The sequence below is a fragment of the Rhinopithecus bieti genome, unplaced genomic scaffold, assembly GCF_001698545.2.
Source record: "Rhinopithecus bieti isolate Rb0 unplaced genomic scaffold, ASM169854v2 scaffold_31127, whole genome shotgun sequence".
Classification (NCBI taxonomy): Eukaryota; Metazoa; Chordata; class Mammalia; order Primates; family Cercopithecidae; genus Rhinopithecus; species Rhinopithecus bieti.
In genome coordinates, this window is record NW_016813970.1 from 857,779 (window position 1) to 880,206 (window position 22,428).

General features: G+C 46.9%; 1 protein-coding gene across 1 annotated transcript; it reads left to right on the forward strand.

Annotated features, from left to right (window-relative positions):
* The first annotated feature begins 9,718 nt into the window (after nucleotides 1-9,718).
* On the forward strand, nucleotides 9,719-14,254 carry DLX5 (distal-less homeobox 5). The gene is made up of 3 exons (XM_017849303.1): nucleotides 9,719-10,400; nucleotides 12,283-12,467; nucleotides 13,572-14,254. The coding sequence occupies exons 1-3, from the start codon at nucleotides 10,046-10,048 to the stop codon at nucleotides 13,899-13,901; spliced, it is 870 nt and encodes a 289-aa protein (XP_017704792.1). The 5' UTR covers nucleotides 9,719-10,045; the 3' UTR covers nucleotides 13,902-14,254.
* Nucleotides 14,255-22,428: the final 8,174 nt, after the last annotated feature.

The window sequence follows — 22,428 nt, forward strand, 5'->3', positions numbered from 1 at the left end:
ACAATTGGATTCTAAAGAAAAGTGAAACTAATTAAAGGGAAAGGAAACTGTTTATATAAACTATTACAGCCGGACATGGTGGCTTACGCCTGTAATCCCAGCACTTTGGGAGGCCAAGGCAGGCGGATAACGAGGTCAGGAAATCGAGACCATCCTGGCTGACACGGTGAAACCCCGTCTCTACTAAAAATACAAAAACAAAATTAGCTGGGTGTGGTGGCGGTCGTCTATAGTCCCAGCTACTCGGGAGGCTGAGGCAGGAGAATGGCCTGAACCCGGGAGGCAGAGGTTGCAGTGAGCCGAGATCACGTCACTGCACTCCAGCCTGGGCGACAGAGCGAGATTCTGCCTCAAAAAAAAACAAACAAAAAAAAAAACAAAACAAACACAAACAAAACCAAACTACTGCAACTAAAACAGCTACAGCTTATTGTATGTGTCTTTAGGTGTAAGAACACACACAAAAAAGGAGAGTAGCAGCAGAAACGTTATTCTGGTATTTAAAGCCTCAATTCTATGCTTGTATTTTCCACAGGGTATAGGATTTCTGGTTTTAGAGAACTCCCATGCAATGAACTTATTAGCCACAGGATAATCATTATAATTAAGTTTCTTTCTTTCTTCCTTCCTTTCTTTCCTTTCCTTTCCTTCCTTTCTCTTTCCTTTCTCCTTCCTTTCTTCCTTCCTTCCTTCCTCTCTTTCTCCCTTCCTTTCCTTTCCTTCCTTCCTTCCCCTTCCTTTCCTGTCCTTCCTTCTTCCTTCCTCCTTCCTCTCCCCTCGCCTCCCTCTTCCTTCTTCCTTCCTTTCCTTTCTTTCTCTTATTTTTTTTTTACAGATGGAGTCTTGCCCTGTCGCCCAGGCTGAGTAGCTGGGACTACAGGCATCCGCCACCACACCCAGCTAATTTTTTTTTTTTTGTATTGTTAGTGGAGATGTAGAGATGGGGTTTCACCATGTTAGCCAGGATGGTTTCGATCTCCTGACCTCATGATCTGCCTGCCTTGGCCTCCCAAAGCGTTGGGATTACAGGCATGAGCCACCGCGCCTGGCCTTAAATTTCTTTCTTAATCTATCTGCCTCACATTCAGCTATATAAAATGGATAATAATGGCACCTCCTTACAGGCTACTGTAAAGATTAAATGAAATAATACGCACAAAGCATTTAGCATATAGTAAATGCCTATCATTGGTTTTGCAATTTTTTGGTTTTGTTTTGTTTTTGTTTTTGTTTTTTTGAGACAAGGTCTCACTTTGTCACCCAGGCTGGAGTGCAGTGGCATGATCATGGCTCACTGCAGCCTCAGCCTCCTGGGCTCAAGTGAACCTCCCAGCTCAGCCTCCCAAGTAGCTGGGAACACAGGTACATGTCACCCTGTTTGGGGAATTTTTAAATTTTTTGTAGAGGTGTCACTATGTTGCACAGGCTAGTCTCAAACTCTTGAGCTCAAGTGATCTTCCCACTTTGGCCTTCCGAAGTGCTAGGATTACAGGCGTGCCCCACCTCGCCCTGGCCTGAATTGCTGCTGTTGTTATTGTTGTTTAATATTAAAAGAGTAGCAAGTTTACTTCAGTCCATGACCAACTCTTTTTGTATGTGTGTACACAGAGCATTTTGACCATGGGAAATTTTAACTACTCCTAGGTAACAACATAATTTACATAGCGTATGTCAAATAGAAAGTTGGGAAATCAGGTTTCTTCCTGCCTTACTTGCCTCTCAAGAATATTGTGAGAGTAAACAATCAATTATATGAGAAGTTTCTAGAATTTTTTAAAAAAGCTTAAAACTCTAAGCAAATGCAAGGAACTATTATTATAAAAGTGGATTATTTGGGCCTCAGTATATTAATCTGTCAATTAGGTATTCAAGGAGTACCTTTCATTCAAAACAAATGTATTTGAAAGTGGATATCCATTATCAAAGTGCTAACCAAATATAAAATTCCTAACTGCAATTTTTATCAGTGTTATCTCCTCTGGCCCAACCCCCTGGAGAGCAGACGAGGTGGCCATTTGTCTTTCATGGACATAGGAGAGCTGAGCCAGGCATTTCTCATTTTCAGGAACACACTGATCTTCAGGAACTGGAGCAGAAGGCTAGGCAAGCCCAGTTGTTAGCCTCCATGCCCATGGAGAAAGTGACAATTGCAAGGTGATGGTGATGGGAGGGATTAGGCAAGACGGGGGAGATGGCAGCCCTGCATTGAGCCAGAAATTCCATGCCCAGATATTCCTAGGCATAGTGTGAGGCAGAGGGAATACAAACTTGGCACTGTTCAAAGGCCAAGCAGGCACTTTACTCCCAACAGCAGTAGCTGGCAGGTAGTGCCACCACATCACCACTCAAACCCACCAATAAAGGGTGAGGTAGGAATGCCAATATGGAGTATGAGCAAGTTCAAGTTAAATGAAAGGCAAATATATAAAAGTTGAGGACCACCCAAAACAGGCAGACATAGCTGCTTCTCAAGGCACTGTGAAAGTATAAGTGAATTATATGTGAAATCCCTTTGGGAAAAACCATTTAAAGGTCTATAAAATTTGCAAGACATGCCAAATACTCTCCATAAGACTCTGAAGAGGAATGGAGCCCAATAATGTACTTGAAACATTTACAGAACATTTTTCCTAAACTGTGATATTTAAGGCCACGTTGAATTTTAATGACCCTAGTAAAAGGGAGTCACAAAGAAGTGACTTTCATTCCAAGTTCTCTGAGAGGTGTTCCCTAAAAGACAGTCCTCGGGTGGACAAGTACCTTTTCCTGAATGTCCCGCAGTGATTATTTTAATTCAGAGAATACAAAGTAGATCTATTTCTATCCTTTTGCTTTCTGTTCTTTGGCCTATTTCTCTTCTAATCTCTTCCATCATTCTTATAAATTAGGAAAAATTACCAGGCAATTTTAATTATTAGATACTTTCCCCCCTATTTTTGTGCCAAACTTATAGGCTTCGGGAATAATTCCATTAAAAGTATTATCACGTTAGCAAATATGATATCCTCTTTGGTTCATCTATTTATCCTGATGCCAAAACATTCTTCCTATCCTCTCCAAGTTTCCTATGCAGGTTAACTGCTAGCAACCTAGCACAGTTACTCTATAGCATAACCCTAAATGTGTCTGAATCTCTTGAATGGCATGTGTAAAAAAGCTGTAACAGTGTACCCATGAAGCAGCTAGAGACTCAAATAAGACAACAGAGAACTGTAGGCAATAATGGAACATTCTGAATTTTTTCATGTATGATACAGTTTTTCTTGCCTATATCTTTTATCTGATTTGTTGATTTCCAACTTTGCTTTTTTTATTCTAATACATTATTTAATGCAATGCTGGTATATACTGTGTGGCTTGCTAACATCCTGAGTGTCATCAGAAGTATCTTTTCCCTCTCTAACTCCAAGGATTCCTGGAACTTTTAAGAAAAATTCCAGACATCCCTAAACCTCATTTTAGACTAATAGTGGTGCATGCAGACACATAGTAGGTTGCCTACAAAATGAGGTCTGTAGAAAAGTTGTAGCAACAACTACAGTGTTCCTTGATTCACTAAGTAACCAACTGAAATGCATGCATCAATTGGGGGAATGCACACAAACCACTGGACACGTGCAGTTATATGCCCAAAATTATAAATCAGGATGCAGCAATAAATTATACTAAGGTATATGTTTATCATACTTTGCTACATGTACCATCCAAGAGCCTGCTATGTTGAAACAGTAAAATAAAATAAAACTGAAGACTTAATGTTGAAAAAGTAAAATTTTGCTTAACTGCCCATGGGCCATTATACATTGAATATTACTAAGCTTCTCGCTGCCAAGTAATGTATCTTTTCTGCCCACAGTTTTTAAAAGTGACTCCATTGCTGTCAGCTGCACTTCACTTGGAAAGCTATTGACTTTTCCTTTCTGTTGCCTTAATTTTCTTCTGCAGGAGCACAGAGGGATGCAAGTCCAGGTGGGCACTGCAGCTTCGACTGATTGTGCTGTGTAACACAGCAGGGAAACCTCTTATCTCAGGCTGGGGTTGCCTGTTTAAGAATTTTTTTCTTTATAAAAGGTAAAGGTAGTAAACACAGCTGTAGAAAAAGGTTTTGTATTTTCTTACTGTTTGTTTTAATCTATAAAAATGATATAATTAGGGCAGATGGTAAAAATGCTTATAAAATTATACTATCTGCCCCTGTGCATATACGTTGTGGGCCAAGTTTTACGCAGCTCACAGTGTTTGAATAATCTGCATGGCTTTGCCTTCAGAATTGGTTTTCTGAATCTCTGCATACAATGTTGTCAGATCATAAAATACAGTGGCTTATGCTCAATGAACTTTAAAATTATAAATAGATCTTGGAATTAGGATGTTATTAAAGATGACTGAAGCTTCACTCTTGCTATTTCCTTGCCAGAGCTGGATCATTGCTCTGAATTCCTGTCTGTCAATTACTTTTCTTTTAACTCCACAAGGGGTATTTTTAGAATTTAGAATATTTATATATCTTTAAGAAGAATAAAGGTTTTGTAAATAGTACCACAGCCAAACCTTCCTTTCAAGAAGATGAAATCCGAATTTGGGATGAAGAATATGCCTCAATTTCAGTTTGCAAAGACATATAATAATATAATCCCATTTACTTCCTATTTAGATGAACTTGAAGTGTTTTCAGCTGTGGTATATTAAATTCGTCTCATAGAGAATAGATTTGAGTGGATACTTAAGGCCTTTTCCTAGCTAGTTATGTTTAAGTTAAATGAATAAACATATTTTAATGTCTTAATTATAAAAACAAAATGTGTAGAAGTCTATGATCTGCCCTATCATTTGGAAATAAACCAAAAATCTTATTAGGTTGGAATTAAGTGGAAAATAGTTTTCCCTCTGGGGATTTTAATTTATTCAGAATATTTATATAATTGCCTACTAGTGAATCCTTTGAGATTTACTGTGTCGGGGATGCTCTTTAACTCTAAACACATTTTTCTTGAGGGCAAGGGGATATTATAATTAATTTCAGCATGGGAGGAAACCTTTTTTCTATTTATCCTGTTACCCTTCACACCCACTTTCCCTCTTCTCCCTCCCTAGATAAGCTCACTATTGATTTATATGGGCTCCCAAACATCTTAGCTTGGGCTTAGTTAGTTCAGCCTCATAAAAGCATGGGAAGAACTTTCAACCTACGTGGGGAATTAATTGGTTTTCCTACTCAGATGAACCACCTCTGAATGCTAGATCCAAGTCAGTGTGCCTAGCCCTCTATTGGGAGACAAAGGCCATTCAGTTGCATTGCCAAAACCAATGACCGACAACTTGTGATATTTTTGAAAGCCTTTGCTACTTTTGCAATCATAACTCCTATCTTTTCATCTCACCCTAGTTCAAAGAAATGTGCTTTTCCTATACAAATATCAAACTGAATATTTCAGAGCTGTTACCTTAAGTTATTAAATGACCTTAGTGCCCAGCTCAAAGATAACTGCAGCTCCATTGTAATAAAATGATTACTCAGGTCTACCTCTACAAAATGTATGACTTAACCAGTTTTGTTGTGTTTGAGAGTTCTGGGATGAAAAGTACTCTAAATGGATCATGATAAGAGTGAATTGCTCTGAGAGCATTTTTCACTGGACAGATAAAGAAAGATAATGGATAAAGCAGTGCAAATAAAAGAAAATAAACCTCACCCCAAAACTGGACTTTTAAAGAATAAGTATTCTACTGATAAAGTCAAAAGTGCTTTTATATCAAATGTGCCTATACAATGCTAGCATCATATTGAGGGGTCCTTTATTTACTTGAATTATGCACATCCAATTGATGTGTACAGTGTTTTATATAAATGAAAGCTTCCATATTAAAAATATCTTAACTTCGTAAATTAAATATTTTCAACTGCACTGAACTTTCTGAGTTTCAAGCCCAAAAGAAAAGATGTTCTACTGTTGGCACTTCTATGAGAAATAGATTTCCAGATAGGCTACATGGAGAAAGTTGAGTAAATGCTGTTATTAAAATTGTCTGCTACCCCACCCCCTTCCATGGCTCCCTCCCTGCAAACTCAGTGGCACTCTTTTCAGCCCATAGTAGTGAACCACCGAAAGCTTCCCAAGCACCTCATCTAACTAAAGGAGGGCCTGCTTCTTCACAAATGTCTAGGAAAGGCAGCCAGGGGCGGTGGCTCAGTCTGTAATCCTAGCCCTCTGGGAGGCCAAGTTGTGTGGATCACTTGAGGTCAGGAGTTCAAGACCACCCTGGCCAACATGGTGAACCCCTGCCTTTACTAAAAGTACAAAAATTAGGCGGGCGTGGTGGTGGGTGCCTGTAATCCCAGCTACTCAGGAAGCTGAGGCACGAGAATTCCTTGAACCCGGGAGGCAGAGGTTGCAGTGAGCCAAGATCACACCACTGCACTCCAGCCTGAGCTACAAAGCAAGACTCTGTCAAAAAAAAAAAAAAAAAAAAAAGGCTAGGAAAGGAGAGTCATCCTTGATGTCTTCCAGTCACCCCAGGTGGGGACATTGAAGGAGCGCCTTACACCCAAGAATTGAGGGATGGGGCAGGGGGCACCAAGAAAAAGGTGACCCAGAAAAAGGTGAGCCGGTGGGAAGAGAGAGGAAAAGTATAAATGTGCAAGAAGGAAAGGAAAGAGGATGGGAATTGAGAGAAAGATGTATTGGAAGTACAGAGAAAGAAAGCCACCTGGGAGTGAACTCTAACACGAAGAACCGGTTGTGTCCGGCCGGTGACCGAGCTTGGCGTTTGCCATTTGCGCAATGTTGCTCGAGGACACTGGGTGGCGCTCGTGGTAAAGACTTGCACTTACCTTAGGGTTCCCCCCGCTACTTCCCCTTCCCTCCCTTTGCAGATTTCGGCTACTAAAAGATAAAATTACTTACATTCTTCCTGCGTGTCTCAGCGGGAAGCGCACCGCTGTAAGAGTTTGATGCCGTGGGGCTGTTTCACCACGGCTGGATTTGTCGGTGGATTTTGAGAGGCAATAGCGTCCAGCCCGCTGGCCTTAGGACAAAGCTGGAGGCCCTAGTGTGAGAACTACCTCACACCACCAGCAAAAGTTTGCCACTCCGAGAGCCGGGATACCGGCCGGTGTATGTCCTGAGCGTGGGTTCGAAGCCGCAGACAGGCCCGCAGAGGAGCCGGTAGTGCACAGAGCTACAATGTCTATATTGTGAAATTAAATAAAACTGTATTGTGAACAGACCCTCCGCTGCTTTTAACTTAGTGCTTCCTCTCCCTCCAGGCTGCCTTTAAGGAAGGGGGTGGAGTGGGGAGTGGGGTCAACCTAGAAAAGAGGAACAAAATCAAGAAAGTTGAGGCTCTGGACCTGTAGAGACACATCCAGATTTGGTCTCACCCAGAAGCAGAATGGCTCAAGTCTGCGTGAGAGCCAACGTTCTAACGCTTTAGGAACCGAAACAAAGAAGTTAAATTCTTCCCTCCCGCCCCACTCCTTTTTGTCTTTTATGAAATATGGGAAAGAATGTCCATTTTGACCGCGGAGTTTTGGGAAGGGGGTGAAATATACCAAGGTCTAGAACTAATTTGATATTGTAACATTATTTTCAATCGGATCCCGAACTTCTAAATTTTGCCCCAATTCTGCAGCTTCCAATCCCATCCTGGTTGGAATCTGCCATCTCAGCAAGGTTTAAGGGCATTGCTAGGAACACCCTGTTCAGTATAACCATGTGGTAACTCAAATCTCTATTTAACCAAAAGTGTCGAAGATAGGGGACCAGAGGAAGGGAGGCCTGGCTCCCTGCCCACTTGTCTTTGCTGGGAGATGCTTTGAACTGTCCTTGACATTGATCTGGGGAAGCGATTCCTGTAATTAAATGGCAGGGTGTGTGTCAGATGACTCCATGGGCACCGATAACTTCTGCAGAGCAGAGCCCAGGACCGCAACCCCATGTTTCCCTGCTGTTCTTTAGCTCCTCACAGCCTACATCCAGACGGTTAACAGCCTGTCGGTAATCGACAGCGCCGAGTCACGCCTGACTGGCAGTTGTGGTTCTGTTTACTCTGAAGTCCATCTCAGAGAAGCCCAGGGCAGCCCAAGCCCAAAGCTCGTGACTTGGGCCAGGGGGAGAAAGAGAATGCTGCTGGGCGCCAGTCTCCCGGCACTGAAGTTTCCCCCAAAAGAAACTGCGACAATAGCTGCGTTTCTTATGTGTGTGCAGTCCAGACCGCAAAGGCAGGGAGCTGGTGCACGCGCGGCAGCTCTGCTTTGGATTTCCTGAGCGGAGCTGTATCTTGCTCTGAGTTCCAGACACACTACCTCTACCTGTCGGCCTGTTTTGGGCCGAGTGGCTTCACACCCCAAGTAAGGCTAAACTAATACTAGACACAACTAACACAGACGCTTTCTTCTTCGGTAGGAGGGAAAACAGAGGGGAGGCCAGATAACCCTAGATATCCAGTGGAACTCCCAGGTTGCCGGTCTTGGACCCCGTAAAGGAAGATACAGGAAGGCCCCAAATCAGGATCCACTCCCCGGAGTTGTCTATTTGAGGGGAGTAACAACAGGGTTTGGGAGAGACTTTTATGCTGAATTTCTAAACTCCCAGCTGGATCACGACTAGAACAAGGATAGCACCTTCCTGAAGAGCAAAGTTTAGACCTCGTGTACCAACTGAATGATTCTTGAATCCTTTCCTCCCTTGCATAGGAGCTAAGTAGGATGTCTTTGCAGCAGGAAATAAAGGGGAGAGGGTACAGAAATCCGGGTCTAGGGAATGGAGAGACTGGACCTCGAGTGCCACATCCATGGAGCCAGGAGGGGGAAATCAATGAGCATCATCTGACTTTGCAAAGGCTTTGATCCTTGTCTCCTTCCCCACTTCTGAGACTTTCCCATTCTTTCCTGGAGGCATGGCAGGTTATACATGGATCCGTTCACCTTTGCAGGAGTCTTTGGCCACTGAACATAGTTAAAGACTCTTTATTCCAATGGCTTGAAAATAGATGAAAATATTAAACAGAAGTGGAGCTGTTTGGCTCTTCTTGCAAACCAGCAACGAGGATTTGGGCTTCCTTAAGCTATATTTCTTTAAGACAGTAATTTTTAAAAATCATGTTATGGACTTTGGGCTGCAGGAACTCTCTCTGCCATTCACCGACTTAATGGACATTGTGCATTCTTGGGCATTCCTATCCAGCCCACGTCCGGGACACACTCATCTCCTGCAAAGGAAGTTGCCTCTTTCCCCAAAGAGTAAATTTTCAAAACATGTAAGTTACAACTTGCTTGCGAACACTCCTCTAAAAAACAAAAAACAACAAAAAAATGCTGTTTCCCTTCCTTCTTGCCTCCATTCTACACTCCCCCCCCACCCCACACTCCCTGCACCTTGACTCCCTATTTCAGTATCAGTATTTTCTGCACTCGCCTTTGGTGCAGCCCACGGGGGCGGGGTAGTGGGGAGCAAGGAAAGATGGTCGCCCACCTCATTCCCAAAACATGTGCACTTTTGAGGCTTCTGATTGGAACACATTGTCCCCAGACATCACAGAGCCTTGTGTTGGGGCTTCTGCGATGTCTTTGGAATTTACTAAAAACAGATTGACTGAGACCCCTCCACTTCACAACAAGCAAAAACACAAGGGCGCGGGCGCACACACACACAAACACACACACCCCCTCCGTACCCCCCACTCCCTTTTTAAGCAATGCTTTGTTGTGCTAAAACTAGTTGGACGAGTTAGGGTGTTACTGCTGCTCCCGAGGCCCTGGCCAATAGAACCAGATCCACCCCGCTGTGCGTAAGCGCGCAATTAAGGATTTAACCAAGGCAGTGCTGCGCCTCAGCCAGCAGTCAGCCGGCCGGAGACAGAGACTCCAAGACTCCCAGCCTCCTCCTCGCCGCGGCCGCCGCCTCCTCCTTCTCTCCTCCTCCTCTTCCTCCTCCTCCCTCGCTCCCACAGCCATGTCTGCTTAGACCAGAGCAGCCCCACAGCCAACTCGGGCAGCCGCCGCCGCCACAACAGCAAAGACAGCCGCTGCCGCCGCCCGTGAGCGATGACAGGAGTGTTTGACAGAAGGGTCCCCAGCATCCGATCCGGCGACTTCCAAGCTCCGTTCCAGACGTCCGCAGCTATGCACCATCCTTCTCAGGAATCGCCAACTTTGCCCGAGTCGTCAGCTACCGATTCTGACTACTACAGTCCTACGGGGGGAGCCCCGCACGGCTACTGCTCTCCTACCTCGGCTTCCTATGGCAAAGCGCTCAACCCCTACCAGTATCAGTATCACGGCGTGAACAGCTCCGCCGGGAGCTTCCCAGCCAAAGCTTATGCCGACTATAGCTACGCCAGCTCCTACCACCAGTACGGCGGCGCCTACAACCGCGTCCCAAGCGCCACCAACCAGCCAGGTATATGGACCGGGGGCAGGCTGGGCAGATACAGGGGGACTAGGACGCTGGGGCGCGAGGTGGGGTGGTAGATTGGGGGTCACAGAGGTTCACTGCAGTGGGGGCGCACCCGGCAGAAGGGAGTAGGACTCAGACCCTCCGACAAAGAGAGTTTCTCCGGCCAGCATTTGAGGGATTCTTAGCAGGAGAGCCCTGCGGAGGTTCGAACTAGCGTCTCTTCCCTGCGGCACCTTCCAAGACCCTTCAGTCGCTGAATTCCCAGCTTGCCCGGCCAGGAAGCTGGCTAGGCTGGAAAGGGGATAGGGGTGGAGAGAAGAAAGAATCAAGCAGCCCCTGGCGTTTGCGTAATAAAGAGAAGGTTAGTTGTTGGGAATTTTGGTAAGCGTGCTGGGTTGGTGCGAGTGGGAGTAGAAGGCTGCCTCAAAGACTCAGTCAGGATTAGTTTGAGAGCCGCCACAAGCTAGCACGGTGCGGGTGCCCTGAGCACGCTGGGTGGGGGTGGGGGGTTAAGGAGTTGTAGCCAGCCAGAGAAGAGCGCGCCGAGAGCTTTGCGGTTTATCCAGGCATTTCCAAAAACAAAAAGCCATTTAAAGGTGGAGGAGGGTTGCTGAGGGGTCACGTTGTAGGGCAGTTTTTTTTCTCTCTCTCCATAGACGCCCAAAATGTGTCTTTCCCTCCTCCTTTTTCGTCCACTTTGAAACTTAGAAAGTTTAAGAGGGTTAGTGAGCTTGGGCGGTAAGAGAGAGGCATGAGGCTCGGCGGAGAGGTTTTACTGGTAAGGTTTGATCTCTTCCCACCAGCACATTAATAATCCTGCTAATATTAGCATCCGCTACTCTGGCAGAATTGAGACCACAGCCCTCATTCTCCACACTTCTCCCTGGAACTTGACACACACACACACACACACACACACACACCCTGGAGAGGTTCTCCGCCAGTTCCAGAGGGGTGGTACTTTTGAGGAAGGGGAGTTGTAGCCCCAGGGCACGTTTGTACAACTCGAGTTTGGCAATCCCTCCCTCTCCCGCCCAAACCCATACTCATGACAGTGAGAATCTCGTCCTGACCTGCCGCCCCTTTCCTACGAAAACACCCCACTGGTTCCTTCTCAATGTGTGACTCTTGCTGAACTTTAAAAGAGAGCCCCGGGTTGAGGCGTCTTCGTTTCTTTCACTCTTTCTGTATTTCGTGCATAAGTGGAAGTTTTGTGTGTGTGTGTGTGTGTGTGTGTTTTTACCAAGAACATATTAAGTCTATTTGTAAAAGAAACCAGACACATCTGTGCCCTCGCAGATCTGCAGTGAGATTATGGGGGCTGCATAATCGGCCCTCTGTCTGCTGCGGCCCCGACCGCTTGCTGCTGAAGTGAAGGAGCATAGTTTGCTTGTGGGTCTTTGAACTTTGGAGACCTCAGTTAGCGTCTTCCCTGCCCAAGCGTCTGGCTTCTGCGGGCGCCCGAACAGACGCCGACAGAAGCGGGGTCACGGCCCAGGGCTGCCTCCTTGAAGCCCGGGGAGGGTCTGGTGTTTTTGTCTCGGAAACGCGGGGGAGCATAGGGTGGGCGTAAAAACAAGTCCGGGAGAAGGAGGAACCACCGCAAGAGCTGAATCCCAGATGCCAAGGAGAAAGCTGTGTTGTAGGAAACGCTGTACACAAACTATCCGAATGAACAGAGTAGGAATTAATCAGAGGCTACCGCGCTTTTCCATATTTGGGGGAGGAGCATATTTATCGCGGTCTTGAAAAGCAGAGGTGATGGTGATACGGTCAAAGAGTGAAGACTGCGCGGTAAGAAACTCTAAGACTCTATTTGAGGCCCTTCCGCAAAAAGGGCATTGTCTGGTTACAAGCTTTAACTGAGTCTGTTTTGATTATTTAGAGAAAGAAGTGGCCGAGCCCGAGGTGAGAATGGTGAATGGCAAACCAAAGAAAGTTCGTAAACCCAGGACTATTTATTCCAGCTTTCAGCTGGCCGCGTTACAGAGAAGGTTTCAGAAGACTCAGTACCTCGCCTTGCCGGAACGCGCCGAGCTGGCCGCCTCGCTGGGATTGACACAAACACAGGTAAATACCCCGCTGCCATGCACTGGACCTGCCTGAGCTGCAGGTCTGTTTGAGTCGCGCGGTTCAGTCTCGATGGGACTGGAGCTGTTTCAACAGTACCCGTGAGAAACTAACAGACACAAAAACACCAGCCCCTATGCTCTTACCTTCGCGAGCCAGGCCTTGAGACGGTGGGGATGGGATTCATCAGCGGTCTGGAGATACCTCCCACTAACCGCGGCCGCCGCCCCCACCCCGCATCGGGCCTCCGGAGCTCGGGGGTCAATTTCTGGGGTTGAAAGCAAGCGGAGGGTTATTTCTAGAGAGGCTTTGCAACCTTGAGACGCTATCTGGTTTTCTTAACAATGTAGTGCCTTCTCGGGGTGAGCAGGGCTTGGTGTCCTCGCGGTGGTCTCAGGCTAAGAAAAGGCTGAGAACTTCGCCTGGAGCGGAGAAACTGAAGGGTCGTGCCCTGAGCCTATGGGAGCTTCAGGCCACGGCCGCCTGAGGGTCGCGAGGTGGGGGGCGCTATTGTACGGGGGGAAGTCTTCCTGGATTGTCCCATTCCCTTTACTCCTCCAACCCAGCTGGGGCCTACGGAAGCATAAAGAACGTTCGAGTCGCCACCAAGAGCTGCAGTCAGATTCTGGCCTCTCTGAGGTGCAGAGGGAGTGAAGCGAGTAGGACGGGAGGTTGGGAGCTCGCTCCTTGCGCGTACCCCGCCCCACGCCCCTTCCCCGCCGGGCTCCCGCGATTGTTTTGGAGACCTTCGCCGCGTTCCGCGCGTCTTGCGCAGGCTTACACGAGTCACGCCGCCGCCGCGGACACTCGGGCGCACACCCGCTGCGCTCGCGCCATCCACCCCCAGCCCAAACAAAAGACAAGCCTTGGGGTTGTGGTCTCACTGGGCCGGGGCGCACCGAGCCGGCCAAGGCGCCCTCTGTGGCCAGAGCTCCATGGTTTGCCTCAGGCATAGCTTCTTGGTCCTAGGCCGCAAGCGGCGGGGAGACGCCAGGCAGGGCTGGGCCGCCCAGGGGCCCGAAGATGCCTCCAGTTGTCGCCCCGGGGAAGGCGCGGGCGACCTCTGAGTGTCCTGGTAACGTGTGCCTTTGTTCCCCAACTCAGGTGAAAATCTGGTTTCAGAACAAAAGATCCAAGATCAAGAAGATCATGAAAAACGGGGAGATGCCCCCGGAGCACAGTCCCAGCTCCAGCGACCCAATGGCGTGTAACTCGCCGCAGTCTCCAGCGGTGTGGGAGCCCCAGGGCTCGTCCCGCTCGCTCAGCCACCACCCTCATGCCCACCCTCCGACCTCCAACCAGTCCCCAGCGTCCAGCTACCTGGAGAACTCTGCATCCTGGTACACAAGTGCAGCCAGCTCAATCAGTTCCCACCTGCCGCCACCCGGCTCCTTACAGCACCCGCTGGCGCTGGCCTCCGGGACACTCTATTAGATGGGCTGCTCTCTCTTACTCTCTTTCTTGGGACTACTGTGTTTTGCTGTTCTAGAAAATCATAAAGAAAGGAATTCATATGGGGAAGTTCGGAAAACTGAAACAAAAAGATTCATGTGTAAAGCTTTTGTTTTTTTTTTGCATGTAAGTTATTGCGTTTCAAAGGACCGCCCCCCCTTTTTTACAGAGGACTTTTTTTGCGCAACTGTGGACACTTTCAATGGTGCCTTGAAATCTATGACCTCAACTTTTCAAAAGACTTTTTTCAATGTCATTTTAGCCATGTAAATAAGTGTAGATAGAGGAATTAAACTGTATATTCTGGATAAATAAAATTATTTCGACCATGAAAAGCGGATTGTTTCTGAAAAATACTTAATTCTGCCCCTCTGATAACTGGCTAGTGAAGTTTTATTGAAGGCAACTAAAGGACAAGCTCTGCAGAGATCCAACAAGGCAAAAAAAAAAAAAAAAACAAAAAAAAAAAAAAAAAAAAAAAAAAAAAAAAAAAAAAAAAAAAAAAAAAAAGTCAGGGCTGCATGCATGCAGACTGTATATGTGTATGTGTTTAATGCTATACTTTGTGTGTTATGTGTGTGTGTTTTTGCTTAGCCACACACACACACACACAAAACCTTTAGATAAAATTAACCCCAAATTGTTTCAGGTAGAAGGTTATGCTGAAATAAAAATACATCCCTCTCACCCTGTATGTGAGTTAGAAGGCAACAGAAATCCCTCAATAACCCCTCTGAATTCTAAGCTCAAAGCAATTATCTTGGAGAAGCGCCCCCACCCATCATCAGCCTCTGTGTAGTGCCAGAGCAATTAGACAAATTACCCTTCAAAGGGAGTTTCCAGAGATGAGAAAACGAAAAGAAAAATCCTCCCTCACACCTATTACATTTTTTAAAAATCAAAAATGTTTGGAGCATGGCAAATGATAAAACCTTGGACTCTTTGGAGTATGATTATAAATGTATCAGCTCTTTTTGAGAGATGAACACATTGTAGATACTGTGAAGAGGGAACTTCAGGGTTGGGGAAAGGAAGGAATGGAAAGCATTGTGACACCGTGTTGATTTCATTTTGCGTGAGATAATATTCTTAATATTTCCCTTCCCTCCTTCCTTTTTTCAGGAAGGAGCTTCCTCTGCTTTGCTTTTACATAAAACAGTGGCAAAACAGGCTCTAAATGATGCAAAATGGAATCTGTTTACGAAGATTTCTCCTTTGGGAAGCCTTCTTTGGGACAGAGAGAAAGGAGTTGCTGCAGCTGTGCCCTGTGTCCCTTCCTTCTTCTTGCACTCCTGCATGTAGATATCAACAGTATGACCAGAACTACGCACTGCGCCTAAAGACCCAGGCCTGAATTGTAGATCTCTTTCTGTCTGACTGTCCTTCAGTGGGCCTGACTCTCCTTAGGATACGAAGGAAAATGTTGCGTTGGAAATTACAAGATGCATGTGAAATATTTTACAGCTAGGAAGTCAGCAGCAATAAATGTGACAAAAGAACCTTCTTAAAGTGGCGGTAGATTAGAGCATAAAAATTATATCCTGTCGCTGAGGATTTCTGAGAAGGCTCTTCCAGGGTTGGGAGACTAGACCTGAAAAGGCACGCTATGTGCCCTGAGGGGAATTTGCCTTACCTGCATGTTTCTCTCTCTCTCTCTCTGCCTGCCTCCTCCTCCTCTTCTCTCCCTACCTCCCTTCCATCTCCTTTATTTTTTTCTTTCTCTTCTCCTTTATTTTTTTTCTAGAAGAGTTACCAGGCCCGCCAGTGTGGAACAGCTTGCTTCTTGGAGGAATCAATATTTTGACCACTCTTCAGACATACCCCGCAGCCTGGCTCCGAGGTAGCACTACGCCCGGCAGCCTGGCCTGTGGACCCCTCCTCCTCCCGCACCCCCAACTCCAGAGCGACCGCGACTCAGTATTTCCGTCTCCCCAATCCGCTGCAGCCTTATTTTCTCGGAAGGAGCATTGGGTGCGGGGGAAGAGGTGGCAATAGGAAGGTTTGCGGCGGGGGGTAGTGGGGGGGTGGGGAAAGCCAAAGGGTGCCCCATTTTGTTTTCTGCGCTCACAGAGACAGAGGGATTGGGGAAGAGATGAAGATATCCACTTCCTACTTTTCTTTCTTTGCTTGCAAGGATTTCGGGAGTTTCCATTACACCGAGAGCTAGCGCTTTATTTCTGGCGACTCCGACTGGGAGAAACCCGCGCTCGCGGTGTGCCAGCGCCTGGCTTTCCCCTGCGCGGACGCCTCTCCCTGCCAAGGGGTGCGTGTTTGGGAAGGTTGGGGGTGGGGGCGCACCCACTGCACACCTCCAATATTTCTCACCTACTGGCTGCCTAAGAGTGGCAGGAATGTGCTTGGAACATACTGTTCTCCTTTATGCACACAAAGAGGGCAGATAGTTTTCCAGCTGTCCCTATAATCTCCCCAGCCCCATTACTGGTGGAAAAGAAGGGGATCCCTTCCTCATCCCCATTCACCGGGCGCGGCCGAACTGAGGGAAGGGAGGGTTCGGATTCTCTTCTAGAGAAAGAGGGAAGCTCTTTTTAAATGACCACTCCTTCACCCTAGCTTTGAGGCTGCTTGTAGTTAAGATCACTAAAGCCTCATTGCTAGGTGGCCCAGCCCAACGCCGCGCAGACACAGACTTGGTTTCAAGATTCTTTCCCTTGTGCTAACCTCACTTCTTCCACTCGCAAAGGCCTCTTCTCTCGTGCGGTTTTTATTTTTTAGCTTGGTCTGGGAGCTGTGGACAAAAATATTCTGGTAAACCAGTCTGTAGCGGGCTTTCCCTGGCACCATGGGGATTCTCTCAGGGGAATTTAACTCCCTGCAGTCCTGCGCCCAAGGATGTAAAAATAACAGATCTTCAGCAAAGTCTAAAAATATCTATGTGATGTTTCTCTCCCTTGCCTTCCCTTCCACCTTCTCTTCCTCTCCATTGTTTTTCCTACGTCAAATATAAACGTGATCCACTCCCCAGCATATTCCCGGACCGGCCGGTCCCACTCTTGACATCCCACTGGGTGACCCCTCTGCCTGCCCCTTCCGGTTTCCACTTGCCTAGCTCTCAGTCTAGTGCTCCCAAAACGAATCAAGTCCTTTCCAAGATTAATGCTTTTTTCAGTTGGCGGCTTCACACTCCCCACCCCTTACTTCCAACACCTCACCGCCATCTTCAGAGCTCCTCACAAACCCCAGAAAGGCTGGGGCATGCGGTCAGGGCCAGCGCTATTCCTCGGTGCCCAGACCACCTCCTGAGCCCTCCTGTAAGAGAGCAGATAAGCTGGCCTTTGTTTGAGACTCGGGTTGGGCTAGGCGGATTTCTGCCCTTTTTCCCCCTTTTTCCTGGCGGCCACCTCCTTGTGGGACAAGGGCGGCCTGGGGATCCGAGAGAAGCCGCATTCCTGTGGGTGCCAGGCGGCTCCAGTGCTGAGCCACAGGGCCTGAGACACACACACAGAGAAACCCGCAGACCTCGCTGCCCTTGATCTCGCTTGCTCTCTCTCCCTCCCGTCGGAGCACCCACCCGGGAGCCTGTCCACTCACACTCGGATCCACCCAGGGTTCGGCCTCAGGCCAGAGCGCGTAGATCCGCACGAAGACACAAACGCACACAACCCCCTCCGGTGACACAGGCCAGGCCAGGATCTCCCCGCCCATGTCAATCTCGTCTCTCCCGCCCCTTATCCCACAATCCCAGACGCGTCGGCTGGCCTCCTCCGGTTCCTTTGATCCCACCGGACGCCCCACCGCTCGCGGCGCCCTGGCCGCGCAGTCCAGGGAGTCACCCACAGCGCGCCAAAGCCAGGCTGCGCTCACCTCCTCCCAGCGCGCCCTATAGCTCACTCCAGCCTTGACACTGCTCAGTCTCCTGAGCTCTCCAGCCCGAAGAGCCCGGGATACCTGCAGGAACACTGCCCCCACATCCTCCTTCTTAGCGCTTCCTTGTATTCTGGGAGAGGGACCTTTAGGCTACCCAACCACCCCTCCTTTCCGCCCCATCCCTGCAACCCCTTGGATCTCGCGCCTCCCACTGGTCACTGGGATCTTGCCAACCTAGAGCTCTCTAGCCCTCCCTGGAGGCACACCCAGAGGGCAGACGCCCTCGGGCACCTCTGGGAAGCTCGCCACGCCGGCGGATCCGCCTGCGGTCACCCAGTTCCTCCACCCTTAAGCACCCCCTCCCACAGTAGCCAGTGGAGGCTCCCGCCGCTCCGGAGCTTGGGGAGGGGGCGCTGCAGCTTGCTCTCGGCCTCGGCTTGCGTTCCCAGGTTGCCCGCGGTCTTTGCACACAGTGCTTGGTTTTTTTCAACCTCAGCCCAGTCGCAGCGAACTCTGGGCCTTAAAAATAGCCCAAATAGCGGTGGCACATGTGGGATTGGTTAAATATTTTCTACGCAGCCCTGTCTCTTTCCCCCCACCCTCGGCGTTTTCTGTTGCATCTGACAGGCTTTCGATTCCTCAGGGCAGAAAGTATACATTGTATCTATTGCGTGTGTGTGTCTGTGTCTGTGTGTGTGTGTGTGTGTGTGTGTGTTGGTGGTGGGGAGTCTTTCCTTTCAATCATCCAAGGCTGCAGGCTGTAATGTAATAACCTGTTTTATAGGTCGGGCTCTAACCGTGAAGATAGGAACTAAGGGAATTTACATGAACCTCTCTTTAAAGCAGATGAGAATCCTGTTTTGCATCAATTAAATGTTCCTGCTCTTTTGTTCACTTGGACTTCTTATTTACTTCTGATTTATGGGATCCGAAGGAGTCTCTTTGCCAAAAGCACATGTATTATTGAGTCTGTTCCACATCCTAAACCAAGATTTATATAAAACCGTGAAATACCACACATTACGACCTTTCACCACAGGAAGGAAAAAAAATCGCTTCATAACATCATTCTACACACATACCCTCCCTCTCTCCTAGTTTTGGTAAGGATTCTCTGTGGAATCTTCACCATGCAGTCTAGCGTTTTTTTTTTTTTTTTTTTTTTTTTTTTTTTTTTTTTTTAAGAAGTGCGTGAGGGGTAAAAGGGCGTAAAAACCAGTTCTACCAAGCTAGACATAATTCTTAAAAGCTTTTTTTTCTCTCTCGTCTCTCTCTCTCGCTAACCGAGAAGACAGAAACCTGCCAATGGAAGCTTATTGTCATCCAGGACTATTTCTGCCACTTGCCATTTGCAAGGTCAGGGAAGAGGGGCGGAGGAAGAGCAGGATATGGACTCAACTTTCATCTATAAACAGGGGTCACTAAACAGGGGACATTTCATTATTGCCCTTAAATTCACAAGAGCTAGGAAGCCTGCTTGCCACCCTGCAGGGTGGCCCTGGTTGGGCAGCTCCTGGGTCTGTGAAGTGGTGGGAGGAGGGAGAGTCGACGCACATTGGCCTGGAAGCTAGAAAAGATGCCTAGGAAATTCTCTGTATTCATGGTGGGAAAATTGAGCTCCTGGGGATAAACGGGCTTTAGATATCTTTGACTAGGAGGTCCCCACCGGGAACCAGAACTAGACTCCAGAATCCTCCACCAGGGCAGGGTTCATCCTCCGGGAAGCAACAGCTTGAACCCCTAGAGCTCTTTGACTCTGGGACCAGCATAGTCCCCCAGCCTCTCTCCAGCCTCTCTTGCTCTAACTCTCCCTCTCTTGCTCTAACTCCCTCCTTCTTTGGTCCTCCTATATTTTAGTAAGATTGACCTTGCTCATTTTAGCACATCCGTGACAGGTAGCAAAGGAAGCAGCTGGACTGGTTTATATGGTGGTGGGGGGGTGTTAATTAATAAAAGTTAATGATAGGATTAAAACCAATAGCCAGCCAAGCCTACTGGAGAAGACAGCTTCCCAGCTGGCTATATTTAATTACCAGCATTTAATACGTTTTCTGCTAATATCATCTAGGATTCTATGACTTAGTTCACGGTGAAAGAGAATGAAGACAGAGGACAGAAACACAAGTGCCCAAGGGCATTTTACTTGGATAACAAGAGAGACAGCAAATTCATTTAAGAAAATGTTCGTAAACAAGTGACAGGCACACTCTGAAGCGATTTTGTGGAAACAATGGTGAAACTGACAAATGTTCTTTGCTTTGGGGAGGGACACCTTTTAAAACAGGAAAATGTTTCTGGAGAGAGAAGGGGAGTAAAAGACAGGGGTTGGGAAAAAAAAGAAAAGAAAATTATTTTAGACTCCAGACAGTAGCAGATGCAGCTGCCCTTGCAAACACATCAGCCCTGCACTATTGAAGATTTGGACATGAAATGCTTCAGACCACTGATTTGCTATTTTCTTAATTCTTGCTCTTCTTTTTCCATATGAATCAAACAGTCTTTTGTCCTTCAGGGTTTGATTTGATCGCTGTTCACATTTCACTTTTGTATTTTCCTCTTCCTATACCATTACTCATTGAGTGCCCTGTGAAATTACAATCGTACATTTTCAACTCAGCAACCCATTTGCAGTGCAAAAATAGGGTCTAAATAATGGCTGAATTAGCCCTACTGGACAGTTTCAGATGTAACACTCTGTAATAATTATATTGCAGGCTGGATTAGGATGCTATTATCATAATCTGGACGTTTACAATTATCTGTAATTTGCAAAGATGCGCCAGGTCTTGATTACAGCAGTTTTTTTTTTTTTTTTTTTTTTGTACCACGCTAACCATCACTAAACAGTGACAGTAATAACAGCTAATTTTGCTGGCAATATAAGAGGTGCTGGGGTGTGCAAACAATTTCACACCTGGATGTGCTCACTCAACCAAGAATATAGAGAAAGAGCTTCTGCCCTGAGACTCAGAAAAATATTCTCCTGTGCTTCGGTTCAGTATAGATTTCTAGACCCTGATCATTGCTTAAGAGATACTCACTAATGGTAAGTTTTTATTTCTTGTATACTTCAAGGAACAGTTCTTATTTCTCTTCTCACCGTTTCCAAGATACATGTTGCCATTGTAATTTATCATGGGCTACAACTTTGCTTTGTAGATTTCTCTATGCTGACCTTTTATCCCCTTTAACAGTAAAAAGGATTGTTGTTCTGTTGAGTGAAAGGATTCGAATGAGAATGGGATCCTTAAGTATTCGATTTGTCTTTCTTGTTTTCTATGTTGTTGATGTATTTGGTGCAGCTTGTGACTGGAGCCTGCGAAAAATACCATGTTTCTATAAGGTGTGGAGAGACTCGGCTGGAGATTCCAAGCTAAAATCTATTTGAGAATTATTATTCACAGCTAATCCTAGGTGAATCCAGAGAGGGCTTTACATGTGGCCGTGATTTTAGATTTTGAGGCGACAAGATATCAAACGGAGCTCGCGATGGGGCTCCTTTAGAACCACAGGTATGCGGACATTTGCAAAGGCAGGTGTAGTCTGATGAATTCTGGACGGTGTAGCCCCTTCGAAGGTTTCCGAAATAACTGGCCTCTGAACCCCTTCGAGGCTGCTTTTCAGGGTCTTTGCCTCAAGCTGGTGTGTCAGGGCGGTGGGGGTGGGAGGAGGCTATGCGGGTCTTGGAGTTACTGCCCGCCGAGCACAAACGCTGCGACCTTGGGGTTGGAGGGGCATGATTGGCTGAGACGCAGAACCGAGCTGGGGAGCTAGAAAACCCAAATTTAGAAACGCACCAAGGAAGACTCCAGCAAGAAGCCGTGCTGTTCTATCTATAGATGACGCTGTTTCCTGACCCTGTAGACGTTGTAAGCAACTAGAGATGTTAAGTGCCTGAGAAATCCTTGGCTTTCCATCCCAGTGCAAAAAGGCCTTTCTCGGCGGCAGAAACCTTTTGACTAAGTTGTGTCAAAAGATAATGAGATGTTTATTGGTGCCAAAGAGAAATCGTTCCCTTCATTCCCTCCCTCCTCTACCCCATCCCCAGCTATTGTTCTCTCTCTCCCCCACTTTATCTCTTTTTAAATAGGAAATACGGTCAGAATTAGGCTCCACAACTCGAACTCTGCAACCTCTGGAGAAGTTCGAACGTGGGGAGGCGTAGTAGGCACCACCACTGGGCGATGCCTTTCGCCCACGCCCCTCCTACCAATCCCTCCCTCGGGAATCCGCTTACCATAGGGTCAATACATTCTAAAGAGTGAACATATTAACCCTTGAGGTTCAGAGGATCCAGAGAAAGCCCAGTTCCAAGGACAGTCTGGGGGAACTACTTGGCAGAATTTCTTAATTAAACTCCTGTTAAGAGATAAACAGATCGATACAAATGCATCATGACAACACCTCGAATATGTCAACATGCATTTGCCGAGTTTCAGAATGTTATGCACTCACAGTGGTTTGGCATGTATCTGGTGAATTTTTTTAAAGAAAAATTAGTGTTGGTTTCGATGTATGGTAGCTTTCTCCCTAACGTAATTTGAATAATTCAGCAAAGCCCCACTACCAGCTGTACTTCTGCAACCTCTTCCATTCTTTTCAGCATTATAATTTTGGTTAATTTTCAATTTTAGGTCCTACGTCTCTGCAATTTGTGTATGAATAACAGAATAATTTCCCTCTT